The 15,238-nt window shown below is 38.0% G+C and overlaps 1 protein-coding gene across 4 annotated transcripts in view; it reads left to right on the plus strand.

Annotated features, from left to right (window-relative positions):
* The window catches only part of ITPRID1 (ITPR interacting domain containing 1), a 142,403-nt gene that overhangs the window by 27,406 nt on the left and 99,759 nt on the right, over positions 1-15,238 (plus strand). For 2 of the 4 annotated variants that reach the window (XM_025464547.3, XM_025464548.3), the window contains exon 1: positions 4,560-4,664. The exons of 1 other annotated variant lie outside the window; for it this stretch is intronic. In XM_025464547.3, coding sequence (XP_025320332.3) covers positions 4,611-4,664 — 54 coding nt within the window. In that variant the 5' untranslated portion in view covers positions 4,560-4,610. Of the gene's footprint in view, positions 1-4,426; positions 4,665-15,238 lie in introns of those variants that run through there. One more of the 4 variants, XM_025464550.3, reaches the window with a different exon arrangement.

The following is a 15,238-nucleotide window of genomic DNA, read 5'->3' on the forward strand; positions in this document are numbered from 1 at the left end:
TAAACTAGTGTATTAGGGTTCTTCAGAGAAACAAAACCAATATTGTGTGTGTGTGTGTGTGTGTGTGTGTATCTGGAAATATACATCTTTCTTTCTCTCCCCCCCCCCCGTTTTCTCTTTCACTAGACAAGTATTTACAGAGACAAAGATATGAGATAGAGACATATATCTCAGTATTTATACAAAATATACACATATGTATATATTGAGATAAATAGTATCTATCTATATAGACAGAGACAGAGACAGAGAGATGAAGAGGGAGGCAGAGAGAGAGAGAGAGATTTGATATGTCAAGGAAAGGGCTCCACAGACAGGAGTAAGGGGAAATGGATTGATTGAAGATTGTTCAGTAGAGGTATTCAGAAAACTGGCTCACCATAGGCATAAAAAATAAGTTTGGGTCCACATTATACTGCATATTAGAGTGAACTCCAAAGGTATAAAAGACCTATGTGTTAGAGGTAAAGCTGTAAAATGAGTGTGTCTGTGGTGGTGGTGGGGGGGCATGATAATTTATTTAATCATTGGGTGGTGAAGTACTTCCTAAATAAGAACCCCAAAGCACAAACCAGAAGGTAAAAATTGGATTTGACAACATCAAAATTAAAGACCTCTGTTCAATGAACCGCTCTATATAGATTATGTTAACATATGGGTGGCAGATTAGGAGAACATATTTGCAACTTCAAAAACCAACAAGGGATTAATCTAGAAAATACAAGGGACTCTTATGAATCAACCAGAAACAAAAAATGAACACAGTAGAAAAATAGGCAAAGGTTATGACTCTGCAATTCAAAGAAAGGAAAGCATGGAAGGACAAAAGTATATGAAGAGATTCTCAACTTTGTTAGTGGAAGTGTAATAATAGAAGTAAAAATTGAAATAATGCAGACTTGCCACTTTCTGTCCATTTTAATGAAAATCAGATGCCACCCAGAGTGGCACTTAGCAAGTGCTTAGGAAATGAGGTCTCTCTTGAACTTTTGGTGGGAGTTTAGACAATACAACACCATTCTGGAGAGCAATGTGTCAGAACTGGGTGAAATAAGGAATTCATAAACCATCTAGGGTAGGCAATGGCCTATAGAGATGAGTAAGAACAGTGAGATACTACAAGGAAAAAAAACAACAGAAAAACAACTGTATCATTCAATTCTTCTATGACATTAAACTCCTCTCGTGGTAATAAGATGTACCATGAATATTGATGTTAGCCACACTTATCTTACATTCCCACTCAAAACAACAAAAAGACAGCCCAAGACTCTGGGCCTCTCAGCTACGGTATGGCCTTCATTCTTCAAGGCTACCTGAGATCTTTAAACCTTGGAGGTATCATCCTGACTTAAAAGAGGCCCCAGGGAGCTGTGATCATTCAAAACATCATGATCCTTGATCTTAGGTATATTTATTTACACAATAACAAAGTAAAAATGTAAGCTTAGCCATATCTGAGTTATCATTCTCACTAATTCTTGACTCTAGATCAGCCTTTGTGACTTTGCCTAACAGACTCTGGTCCTGAAATCTGAGATATCTATATCTATATCTATATCTATATCTATATCTATATCTATATCTATATCTATATCATCTATATGTATATCTATCCAGACAAATTCATACACAAGGTCATGAAAGCCCAGATATGAGAGACTTGAGAAAGAATGCTCATGATTTCATTGTAGGGGATTGGGTAGCACTGGAGCCCAACTGAGGTCCTCTCAGTGGTGGAAAGGAGAAGTAAAATTGAGTTGAGTTCTATATGGTGAGTAGGAACTCTACAAACAAAGAAGTGGAGGGAAGTTCTATCTGACAGAGGAAGGAAGCATCATCTACATGGATGTGATGTATGAGAAAAACAAAAAACAGAAATGATCTTTCAGGTTCTTCAGACAAGTACAATTGTGAGTAAGTGGGTGATATGGTCAGATCACTACTAGCTGTGAGCATAGACTGGAATGAGAGGAAGTAAGGAGGCAAGAAGACCAGCAAGGGAGCTGATACAACCCAGAAATGTCTAGGCTTAAACAGATAGTAGTGGTGGAGACAGAGGGAAAGATAAATTTGAGAGGAGTTAAGGAAGAAGAATTAATAAGGCTTGGTTGTGATGGGAATGAGGAAGAAGGGAAAAATCTAAATCTAAATCCCTACATGTCTGGCTTGGAGTTTGTGAACAAAAATTATGAAGTCACTGGCTCTGCTGTCCAGAATCTTCAAGTTCAGTTGGGGAAGAAAGCCACATAGACAAGTGATATGGTAGTAAAATTGAAAAGTATAGTAATGTCATCAGGGAAGGGAGATTAATTAGTTGCCTTGGGCGGCGTATTGGCTATAGTTAAGAGTATAGACTCTGGAGCCAACTACTAGGGTTTTAATCCCAATTCTTCCTCTGAGAGGTTGTATTTATTCCTTAATGTTTCCACATCTCAGGTTACCCATCTGCAAAATGGGAATAACAGTAGCACCTATAATGCAGGTCTGGTGTAAGGTTTTAATTAGGACAGTGTTAGGGACATAGACAATGTTTAAACTGGAGGCTAAGGCATGTCCTTGAGGCAGTATGATATTGTAAGAAAGGAGTTCAGACTTAGAGGTAGAAGCAGATGTTGTAGTTCAGGAGTTCAGGTCATGTGACCTTGGACAAAGCAAGCCACCTTTCTGAGTCTTAGCTTCTTACATGTTAAATACCGAAGGAAAAAAAAGTCTTTCCTGCCCTGGATATCCAACAAGTCTTTAGAAACAAGGTAAAATAATAGATGCATTTAATGAAGCTGTAAAGCCAATACTAATGGAGCAAATTACAATCATTAATGTGATTTCACAGGGGGAAGAAATGCTAACAATAGAATGTACTTGCTGTTTCAAGGGTTTGCCAGTCTGTGGGAACAGGGAAATATCAAGGACGGAGGTCTGACCTAGGGATAGAATTACCAATTCATTCCACCTTCCTTTCAGGGTTCTTATGACAATTAACTTGCCAAGTTTCAACCGCAAGACCATATGTTTACTGGATCACGTGGGGAAATGTGGTTTATTCTGATTATTTGTTTGTATTAACATTATTAGTGCAGTGCTTCATTTATTATGTTGGCCCTAATTCAATCTGTCAGGCCGCTTCACAACGCATAAAGTGTAAAAATATTCCAAATGCAAGTGATTTTTAAAATAGGAGAACCCTAAACTCACCTCCTCCTGAGCAGAACTTGTTAGCCGTCACTTTGGACTCTACAGAGTGGTAGTCCTTCTGATTGTTATCCTGACCCTTTCCAAAGTCTTGTAGATCCTTTGGAAGTGCCAAAGAGTAGTCACGTGCTAATGATGGTTTTAATATTTAATGTATTTTAATTATTCTAATTATGTGGAAGCTGGTATTCAGTGACCTAATTTAAGGTAGGTCGTTTGAGCAACCAGACCACCCATTTTCTGAGCACATGGAGTATCTAAATATACATCAAACTCCTCCCTTCAAAGCTTCTCTCTCGCAATGACAAATAGTATGTTAAGTTCCACTAGTAAAGTGTAGAATTATTATGGTACCCAAATTCACAATTCTTATTTCCGATGTTGTAAATCAGCCCATCAGGTGACGCTTCCTAGTTCTTTGGTCTCATATCTCCTTTTGCTTCCACATACTCTGTTTCAGCCCATTTGGGGAACTTTGTAGTTCCCCAAATGTATCATCCTATTCAATAATTTTGCACCTTGGGGATCCCTGGGTGGCTCAGCGGTTTAGTACCTGCCTTTGGCCCAGAGCGTGATCCTGGAGTCCCGGGATCGAGTCCCAGCATCGGGCTCCCTACATGGAGCCTGCTTCTCCCTCTGCCTGTGTCTCTGCCTCTCTCTCTCTCTCTCTCTCTCTCTGTCTCTCATGAATAAATAAATAAAATCTTAAAAACAAATAATTTCGTACCTTTGTATGCTGTTCTCTCTGCCTTCAACCTGCTTCCCACTGCCCCAGGCCTAGCTCAACCCTCATTTTTCCGGAAAACTCCTACTCATGCTTCAAAACTCAATGCAGACACTACTCGGTGAAGCCTTCCCAAATTCCCGGTTGAGAATATGTCCCCTCTCCCTCTGTGTCCTCAACGTCCCTCCATGAGAGTTACAGATTGTGACCCCCAAAAGGCTGCAAGATCCTTGGGGAGAGGAGAGTGATTTGTTTTTCATGTCTCCTTTCCCTAGCCCTGGGCCTGGCACAAGGTAGACCTCCCAGAACCTTGCAGTGCCCAGGCATATAGAAAGTCTCCTCTAATTTGGCTCATCTGTCTGAAGGAGCCCCACTATCTCGGTCCCCTGTTTTGAATATTTCCTGATATAAAATAGATCAGTAAAACAGGTTTTTCCTTGGGACAATGGGCGTGGATTATGAAAATGTTATGCAAGATTAGTCAAATGCTATACTGCTTCCTTCAGGAACTGTCCAGGTACACAACTGACAGTTCAGGAGTGGTGCTTTTGTTGTGGATGGATGGGGGCCAGTGGAGGGGGCTGTGACGATCGGCTTCTTTAGGGGATGGGCTTTCCTTGTCCCCTGAGCTCTACTCCAACAGGCAAAGGTAAGACTGTTTGTCAAGAACTTTTCTTTGTGCCTCAGCATCCTGATGACTAAAAGAAGTGACACAGAAAGCCTGCTTGCTCTTTCCCTTTTCCTATTTGTAAGTACTTTTTTATTTATAAGTATTTATATGTTTATTTTGACTGTGAGCAAGCTAACAGGCTTGAGTTGAGTTCAGGTGACATTGGTGAGAGTGCTGCAGTCGTTAGAAACGAGTAGAACAATGAGAAATGCTGCCTGTGGTACAGTGGCTGGGAGTTCCCTGAGGGGGAGACAGAGGAGAATTAAGTCTCAGTCTCTCTGTGGGTGGGGGAAGGTCACTGATAATAATAATCTAGAGCTGGGGCTCCGAATTAACAAGTAAACAGTGTGGTCATGAGGGCTAGCCGATTCCAGGGGAGGGGAGAGAGAAAGAGAGAGAAGAGAGTGAAGTCTGGGAGATAAGAACCCCTTGGAAGCATGATGCTCCATTTCCGGTTTCCAGATGGTGATATTTTTGTGGGAGGATGTCATTCAGAACAATGTTCAGCGTGCCCTACTCAGAATGTTTTGCTACCTCATCTTTAACTGATATAGTTGTTAATTAAGGAAACATGCTAAAACTAATGAAATTGAATGCTCTGATAGAACAATAGATTTATACATATATATTTATATATCAACATATGGAAATACAATTGCATTTATTTTATATGTGTGTGTGTGTGTCTGTCTGTCTTGCTATATAATAAAAGTAACTATTTTCAGCAGATATTTTTTCTAAAGTCAGCACAGGGCTCCCTCTCACTTCTGCTGGTTCTGGTTTCACCATTACTGGGGTACTCAGGAGAGAGGGAAGTGCTCTAGTAATTGTTTATTCATGTTTGATAACATGTTGTTAAATAATAACCTTCCTGGGCCACTCCCCCAAGTCCTCCAAGATAAGAGATCAAGAAGTAAGAGAGTTTGGGGGGAAAGGATTTTTTTTTTTTTAAAGGAAATAGCTGTAGGGCTGCTTTTTCATTCCTTTTTGGTACTTCTCCACTGAAAAATACATGGAGTGATAAACACAACGAGACAATCTGCTTTCTGCAGCAAAGTAAGAAATAGAGAGAAATAAATGATGATGTGTCCATACAATGGTCAACTATGTGGCCACTAAAAAGTAACTCAAGTCTAAGTGCTTGGTCATGGCATCACTTCCAACAGGTGTTTACAGATGAAAAATCCTGGAGGACAAAATTGGCAACACTTTCAATAATGATTACTTCACAAGATTGAGAAAATGGGAACATTTTCTCACTTCATGTTATATACATTGTGTTGTTCAAAATGTTGGTAATGAGCCTAAGTGATACATTCCTTATGCAAAGAAAAAAATGACTGAAGGAAGAAAGATGAAAGAGAGAATGAGGAAATCAGGGCACAAACCGAGGTGTGCTCTTTTGCAGATGGGGTTAATTGTTTGCTATTTCATGTTATAAGATGCCAGAGACATGCATTAAGAAAAAATAGAATAGAATAAATAGATAGATGATAGATAGATAGAGATTATATTAGTCAATCCTTAATAAATTATGTTGCTAATAATATACTAGGCTCCTAATTAAACATTGAACTTTTAATCAATTCGATATAATATTGATAAAAAGGGACATTGGGGAAGGAAGGGGAGTACTTTGGGAATTTAATTTTATTTTCCAATAAAAGGAAAAGAAGGAGCTGGATTCCCAAAACCATGGGGCACACAAAATAAATTGAACGAGTGACAGAGAATCATCCAGACATAGGATTGGACAAGAAGAGAGAGGGGGACCAGAAGATTAATAGTAAATCCTTTTTAATAAGCTTCATATTTTATAATGTGCTTAATGTTTCATCACCTTAGGGTCTTAGTGGAACTTTAGGTACTTTTTCAGAGGTCTTTTGGTATGTGTTTATAGGTTCTAGAAAATAAGAATTAAAAATATTTTCCAGAAGAGATTTAGTAAGTTAAACTCTTTGTGCAAAAACCCCACCCAAATTATATGATCTTGTTTGTTTTCTGCTCATTTATTCCTATTAAGTCTATGAAGTTCAATTTTGCCTCTTACTATATAATTTAAGACACCCTAGCTATCTTTCAAATCTCATTAGAGAAAATCTCAGGGATGGTGGGGTATAGTATAAGGATGGCAAGAGTTGTGGTTGAGTCAGAGATGGCAAAGCTCAGAAAAAAGCAAGCCACCCACTCTAAGTGACAGAGATAGTAGAGGGTGGAGCCCAGATTGAAATCTAAGTCTGTCTCACCAAAGCTATACTCTTAAGAAAAAAAAATTTGCCTGATACAAAAGTATCATATGCTCTCACATAGCCATAATTAGAGCCTCATGTATCCTTTTACCCTATCTAAAAGGGCAATCTTTATAGAAATGACAAAGCAATGACTTCTCTGGGACAAGATGTGACTGGTACCAAAGGTGCCTGACTCAGAGGTTGCATGAAAATAGGGCTCCATACAAGAGGTGTCCACTCCACTGGCTAGGAAAAGAAAGATGGACATACACGAGATAGAATAATGGCCCCCATAGCAAATCTCAACATATTACCTTATGTATCAAAAAGGACTTCATAGATTTGAATAAGAGTCTTGAGATGGGACGATTATCTGGAATTATCTGGGTGGATGTAGGGTGATCACAGGGTCGTTATTAGAGAGAAGCAGGAGAGTCAGAATTAGAAAAGGAGATGTGATAACACAGGCAGAGGGTCCTTGTCACAGAGATCTGAAGACACTACCCTGCTGGCCTTGAAGCTGGTGGAAGCAGCCCTGAGCCAAGCAATGCAGGCAGCCTCTAGAAGCTGGGAAAGGCAAGCAAATGGATCCTCCCCCCAAAGCCCCCAGAATGGAATGCAACCTTGCTAACTAACACCTTGATTTGAGCCCAGTGACACTGATTTTGGACCTCTGACCTCCAAAACTGTAAGATAATCGATGTGTGTTGTCTTAAAGCTAAGTTTGTAGTAATTTGTTACAGATCAATAGGAACCCACTATAATAGGCTTTTTTGCTGAACTTAATGTCTCAAGCCGTCAGAGTTACTGAGGGACAGGAGGACAGGAGTGGGAGAGCTGGAGATTATTGCTGATTAAGACAGAGCAGGATCACTGATGCTGGAAAGGCCTCAGAGTTTGACTTTCAGATGTGTAGTCAGTGATTCGTGCTTTTCCATCATTCTTCTCTAATCTCGGGTTCAAGGAATAAGCAGCACAATTCGAGGGACACATATACAGCAATATGCTCACTTCATCACACAGGATATTTTCTGCTTTGTGTAGAAAATTAAAAAAAAAAAGATTTTCACTAAGATCTTGCAAAATAATTATCCTCGTATTTAATCCTTTCATATTTTAACCATTACGGTTTGTTCAGGCATTTGTAAATTTTCAAAGACAAATTTAACTGCAAATAATAAATTATTTAAAACTTACAGAAAAAGACTTTCTGAACCAATTCCCAAAGAGCAGACATTTCCTGAATCTCAATCTTCCATCATCTTCCAGAAGATGCAAAAGAAGAATTTGGGCAAGTCACATAATCTCCCCAGAGTTCCTATTTTGTGAATTTATGCCCAATTCATTGAGATGGGAAAAGAATCTTGAATCCTAGATCTGGAAGGAACCCCAGTGATGGCAGCAGCCCACATTTTTCATTTTTCATGTGAGGAAACTAGAGCAGCTACTCGTCCCAGATTTTACACCGAACTGCCCTCTGCCTGTGTCCCTAAGGACGTAGTCTACCAGACTCTCCACAGGTGCTAGCAGTGCAGACATTTTTTTTCCTTGAGAATTTTGTAATCTCAGAAGAAAGACAGACAAAAACATAAATGCATAAGATGGCTTCTTATAAAGGCAATGACAGAGGTCAGGACAGGGTGCTAATAGAGCTTGGAGCAGGGACACACAGCCGGGCATCACTCATCATGGAGAGCTACTGATTTTAAAAACTTAAACTTCAATTAACTTTCTTTTAGTTTACAAAAATAATTGTGTCCTTGGTAAATTGCTTTTAAAATACTGTCAAATAGGGGCACATGGGTAGCTCAGCCGGTTAAGCATCTGTCTTCAGCTCAGGTCATGATCCTAGGGTCCTGGGATAGAGTCCCATGTTGGGCTCCCTGCTCAGTGGTGAGTCCACTTCCCCTACTGCCCCTTCCTCTGCTTGTGCTCTCTCTCTCTCTGAAATAAATAAATAAATTATTTTTAAAAATACTGTCAAATAAAATGAAGAAAATTAAAATTGTCCATAATCAGAGATTATAGAGTCCAGAGACTATAATGCTACTATATCTCTAAATATATATATATTGTTTTGAATCTCTCTCAATATATGTATAATTTTAATGGATAATATATATATATATATATATATATACACATGTATCTATTAGCACACTATCAAAAATATCCTACTTTATTTTTTTTTAATTTTTATTTATTTGTGATAGTCACAGAGAGAGAGAGAGAATGAGGTAGAGACACAGGCAGAGGGAGAAGCAGGCTCCATGCACCGGGAGCCCGATGTGGGATTCGATCCCGGGTCTCCAGGATCGCGCCCTGGGCCAAAGGCAGGCGCCAAACTGCTGCGCCACCCAGGGATCCCAAAAATATCCTACTTTAAAGTCACTGTATTTCAGCATTGAAATGGATATACTAAATGCCATGTAGGTCAATTTCCACATAAATGAAACTTTTTATTTATTATTAGTTTTAGATTTACAGAAAAATTGCAAAGGTAGTACAGTTTCCCGTATCTACTTTTCCTTGTTATTAACATCTTATATTAGTGTGGTATATTTGTTATAATTAATGAAAAAATATTGATACATTATTATTAACTAAAGCCCATATTTTAAATTCCTTTAGTTTTTACCTAGTGTTCTTTTTTTCTGTTCCATGATCCCATGTGGAACACCACATTACATTTTGTTGGCATATCTTCTTAGGCGCCTCTTGACTGACAGTTTTTTAGACTTTCCTTGTTTTTGATGACTTTGACACTTTTTTAAAAGAATATTGACCAGATATTTTGTAGACTGTCCCCTAGTTGGAATTTGTCTGGTGGTCTGTCTCATGATTGGAGTGGGGTTATGAGTATGGGTGAGGAAGCTCCCAGAAATAAAGCAGCATCCTTCTCATGCCGAATCAGAGGTACGTAACTTCAACATGACATGATTTCTGATTCTAACTTTGATCATCCTGCTCAGATTCTGTTTGTCTGGTATCTCTACTGTAAAGTTACCCCCCTCACACACACACACACACACACACACCTTATATATACTTCACTCTCTGAAAGAAAGTCACTGTGCATAGCCCACATCCAAGGAGTGGGAAGTTAGAAGGTGGCTTATCGACCTGAATTATTTGGACTTCTTTTGCATGGGAGGTTTGTCTATTTTCCCACAATTATTTATTTATTCAATCATTTATTTGTATCAGTGAGAACTCATGGCTACTGATATTAAACTTTTGGTTATGATCTATGTTTTATTTAGTATGTGCTCAAATTGTACCAGCTTTGGCCATTTAGGAGCTTTTTCAGCTGGCTTTTGGATCTCTGACGTACTGCATCAGTGTGTGTGTGTGTGTGTGTGTGTGTGTAGCACTTCCTTACCTTCTGGCACTGTCAGGAGCTTAAGTTCATGTTTTATATTTCCTGCTCTAGCCCTAAAATCAGCCATCTCTCAAGGAGCATTGGCTCCTTTTATTGGAGAAGGGTATCAGAAACCAAGATCTGGGTACTAGCCATGCTTATTAACGGCAGGGTGTTTTGCTTCTAGGCCCTCTCAGCTGACAGAGGGAGGAAATAGATACGTGTATGCCGACCCATGTGTACAGACATACCTATAAGCATGTCTGTATGTAACCCGCTGTACCTACAGTAAGCTAATCATGAGCTAACACTGATGTCTCCAAGTCCAATCCATTACCACGTGGGTCACTGCAGCCTCTTCCCCTTGCTTGTTTGTAAATTTCCACTCCAACTGTGAGAAATCCGGCTCCCGGATTTGTGTCTTTTCCCTTTTATTCTGTTAGCCTGGCTAGAGATTTTCCCTTTCATCAATCATTTCAAAGAACAGGTTTTGGTTTCATTAATTTTTCTCTAGTGTTTTTCTGTTTTCAACTTCATTGATTCTCACTCTCCTTTTTATTATCTCTCTTTTTTTTTTTTCTCCTGCTTACTGAGGCTTATGTTGCTCTTCTTCCCTCTTTTCCTAAGGTAGAAGTTTGGTTTATTGATTTTAGATCTTTTTTTTTTTTTTTTCCTAAAATAGATGCTATCAGTTCCCTTCTAAGCATGGCTTTCGTAATTTTGCGTTTTCATTTTCATTTAGTTCAAAATATTTTAAGATTTATCTTGAGATTTCTTCTTTAGAATTAGAATTGTGTTGAATTGTGTTGTCTAATCTCTATTTTGAAATTTCCCAGGTTTTTTCTGTTATTAATTTCTAGGTTGATTCCATTGCACATGAGAACATGTTTTGTGTGATTTCTAGTCTTGTAAATGTGTTACGTCTTTCAATTTATCTAGTCTTGTAAATGTATTTTATAGCCCAGAATGTGGTCAATTTTGTTGAATATCCTATGTGAGCTTGAGAAGAATGTATATTCCTCAGTAGTTGAATGCAGGTTTCTATAAATGTTATTTGGATCAAGTTGGTTAACTGGTGTTGTTCAGGCTGTCAAACTTTTACTGATTTTTGCCTACTCTGTGTATTGGTTACTAAAAGAGGAGTACTGAAGCCTGCAACTGTAACAGTAAATTTGTCTATTTCTCTTTTAAGCTATTGTCAGTTTTCACATCATGCATTTTGATGCTCTTGTGTTAGGTGTACACACAAGATTGTCATGTGTCATGTCTTCTTGGAGAATTTCTACCTTTATCATTATATAATGTCCATCTTTATCCCTGATACTCTCCTTGGCTCTGCAGTCAACTTTGAAATAAATATGGCTAATTCAGCTTTCTTTTGATTAGTGTGGTATCCCTTTCTCCATCCCTTTTACTTTTAATTTATCTGAGTCCTTATATTTAAAGTGCATTTCTTATAGACAGCATATAATTAGGGCTAGTTTTTTTTTATCCACTCTGACAGTATTTTTTTTTAACTGGTGTATTTAGACCATACACATTTAAAGGAATTATTGATATAATTAGATTAGTATCTACTGTGTTAGTAATTGTTTTCTCTATTGGTTGTACTTGTTCTTCATTTCCCTCCCCCCCTTTTTCTGTTTTCTTTGTTTTTTTTTTTTAATTTTTATTTATTTATGATAGTCACACACACAGAGAGAGAGAGAGAGGCAGAGACATAGGCAGAGGGAGAAGCAGGCTCCATGCACCGGGAGCCCGACATGGGATTCAATCCCGGGTCTCCAGGATCGAGCCCTGGGTCAAAGGCAGGCGCCAAACCGCTGCGCCACCCAGGGATCCCTGCTTTCTTTGGTTTTATTGAGCATTTTATATGTTTATATATTTCTTCTCTTAGCTTGTATTATATTTATTCTAAAACATGTTTAGTGATTTCACTAGAGTTTACAATACCTATTTTAAATTAATCTACATGCACTTTTAATTTTCTTAAGATTCATTAATTTATTTATTTTAGAGAGAGAGAGAGAGAGAGCGCACAGGAGAGGACAGAGGGAGAGAGAGAAAGAAACTTAAGCAGACTCCATGCTGAGCATGGAGGCCATGTGGGGCTTGATCTCACAACCCTGAGATCATGGCCTGAGCCAAAACCAAAAGTCCAAGGTTTAACCGACTATGACACCCAGGAGCCCCTAAAAATTCGCTTTTAAATAACTATACCACTTCATGTATAATACAGATGCCTTACAATGGAATATTCCCAATTTCTTCCCCCATCCCATTTGTGATATTACTGGTATTCATTCCAGCTATCTGTATACTATAACCACCCAATACATTGTTACTATTATTACTTCAAACCGTTTTAATTAAGATCAACTAAGAATAGCAAAAACTAGACATTTTTTTTATTCTCCCATGATCTCTTTTAAAAATCTGGATTTTTGGCCTATATCATTTTCCTTCTACCTGAAGAAATTCTCTTAATATTTGCTACAAGACAGGTGATGAATTTTGCCAATTTTTTTGTTTCTGAGAAAGTTTTTAATTTTTCCTTCACATTTGAAGGATAATTTCACTGGATAGAGTTCTAATTTGATGGGATTTTCTTCATTCACTATTTGAAATATTTACTTTGCTCTCATTTTGCTTATATGGCCTCTGGTGAGAAGTCTGCTATAATTCTTACCCTGTTCCTTTGTAGGTACATTTCCCCTTCTCTGGTTCCTTTCAAAATTTTCTTTTTCACTTTTAGTTTTCTATGGTTTGAAAATGCTATACCTTGGTGTGGTTTCCTCATATTAATCCTGTCTGGTGCCTTCTGAATTTCCTAAATCTGTGGTTTGGAGTCTGTTGTTAATTTTGGGAAGTTCTCGGCTATTATTTAAATATTTTTTTCTGCTCTGTTCTCTTCTCTGATACTGAAACTGTATATGGCACGTCTTAGAATTGTCCCATAGTTCTTGAATGTTCTGTTTTAGAGTTCATTCTTTTTCCTCTTTGCCTTTTCAGTTTGGAAAGTTGCTCCTGGCCAACTTTAAGCTCACTGATTCTTTCCACTGCTGTGTGAGTCTACTAATGATTTCATCAAATGCATTCTTCATATCTGTTGAAATATATTTTTTTTATTTCTAGACTTTCTTTTTGATTTTTTTCTTAAAGTTTCCATCTCTCTGCTCCAACTTTATTTGCATGCTGTCTGCTTTTTCCATTATACCCTTAACATATTAATCATAATTATTTTACAATCTTTACCTGATCGTGCCAACATCTGTGTCATATCTGAGTTTGGTTCTAATGATTGTGTTGTCTTTTCAGACTGTGCTTTTTGTTTTTTTGCCTTTGATATGTTTTGTAAATTTTTGTTAAAAGTCATGCATGTTGTATCAGGTAATAGGAGGTAAGTAGCCTTTAATGTGAGAATTTATGTTAATCTGATTAGGAGTTGGACTATGTTTAATGTTTGTGATAGCTCTACATACCAGAGATTTCAAATTCCTCTAGTATCCTTGTTTTTATCTTCTATCTTGTTGACTTTGGTCTTCCCTAAATAACTCCTCAGAGAGAAAGAGAGAGAGAGAGACAGAGACGTGCAACTCTTTCAGCTGTAATCCACTATTATTATATGAGAACCCTGCTGGTGTGTTGATTAAATCATAGGGAGAGGAAGCATTTTATAATCTTCTGATTGGATCTTAGTCTATGTGTTAGGGCTGTGACTTTCACAAGTGTTTCTCTAGTGGAAGAACCCCCTGCTCGCAGTTACCCTACCTGGCAACAGCATTCCTAGTCTATATCCTCGATGAAGCCCTGACCCCTGTGGACTATGTTTTTTTTTTTCCTTAGGTAAGACAAGGCTAAAATAGTCTAGTATAGGAGAAATGCTCTTCCACAATTGGGCTAAGGGTCTTGCAAAGTATTTTCCCCCCCGGAAAGTAGGCCTTTGCTGTGGAGAAGGATCTGAATATATTTCATAATGATTACTTTTCCTCTCTTTCTCCCAGAACCATGAAGGAATCTTTCTTACCTCTTCACTGAGATAACTTGGTGGGTTTTCTGGAGGCAAAGCCCTCAAAAATAGAAGACATTCTCCTGTAATGTATCCATGAGGGATCTTCAATGATCTCAAACTGTGTCATATTCAATGTGTTTATGTTGTGAAATAGTAACACATACACCATCCCTCATTAGGATTGTGTCAGAAACCTGGTCTTTTTACTTACTTTGCGAGGTTTGTTGACAGAAATGGTAGTTGTAAGGGTGATGGTTCTTCTTGAACTACTGAAGAACCTTTTTGACTAAAAAGGCTTGGAACCACTAAAGCAAAAAACACTGAATACATTTATGGAAAGGAATATGACAAGGGACAGTGTAGGAAGTCTAGATAACTAATATAACAGCTATTCAATGATCCTGATAATTTTTAGTACTCAAGACAATGTGTGACTCCACTTACTGTTTTCTATGAAATGTCTCTGAATATTTGGTACTCTCCCTTCCAGTCAAACATGCAGTGACTTAGAGGAAGGAGTAAAATCAGTGCCCACTTCTTAGATTACTGTATCACATAGGTTCAGTTTATCAGACATTTATTGACCAGTTATTTATTTCCTATGAGCAAAGTAAATGGCAATATGATCCAACTTCCTGTAGGGTCCTAGAAAACATCCCCCAATACCATTCATTTGCCTTCTGAAAGCATTTTATACCTCGATTACAGTGTTAAGCAACTCAGAGTGTCTGCAGCTAATTTGAGACATGGCTAGTGGTTCCCTTTCAGGAGTAAAGATTAGAGAGCCACTTCCATTGTATTACTTTCCTATATGGTCAGAGTTAACATATTCATTGTTAAAAAGCAATTTCAATTTTCTTGCCAACTTTCATCTTCTGTAGAGTGGATAATCTAAGTCATAAGAATGTATGTTTTCCCCCATGGGGATCAGTAAAGTGAGATAGTAAAGAAAGGGTTTTTTTGTTGTTGTTGCCAGTAATAACGCAGTCCATAAACTTTTAAAATATATCTTGAATTGCTCTGCCTCTAAAAAACTTTATTCACCTAT

This window comes from Canis lupus, chromosome 14 (genome assembly GCF_003254725.2).
Source record: "Canis lupus dingo isolate Sandy chromosome 14, ASM325472v2, whole genome shotgun sequence".
NCBI lineage: Eukaryota > Metazoa > Chordata > Mammalia > Carnivora > Canidae > Canis > Canis lupus.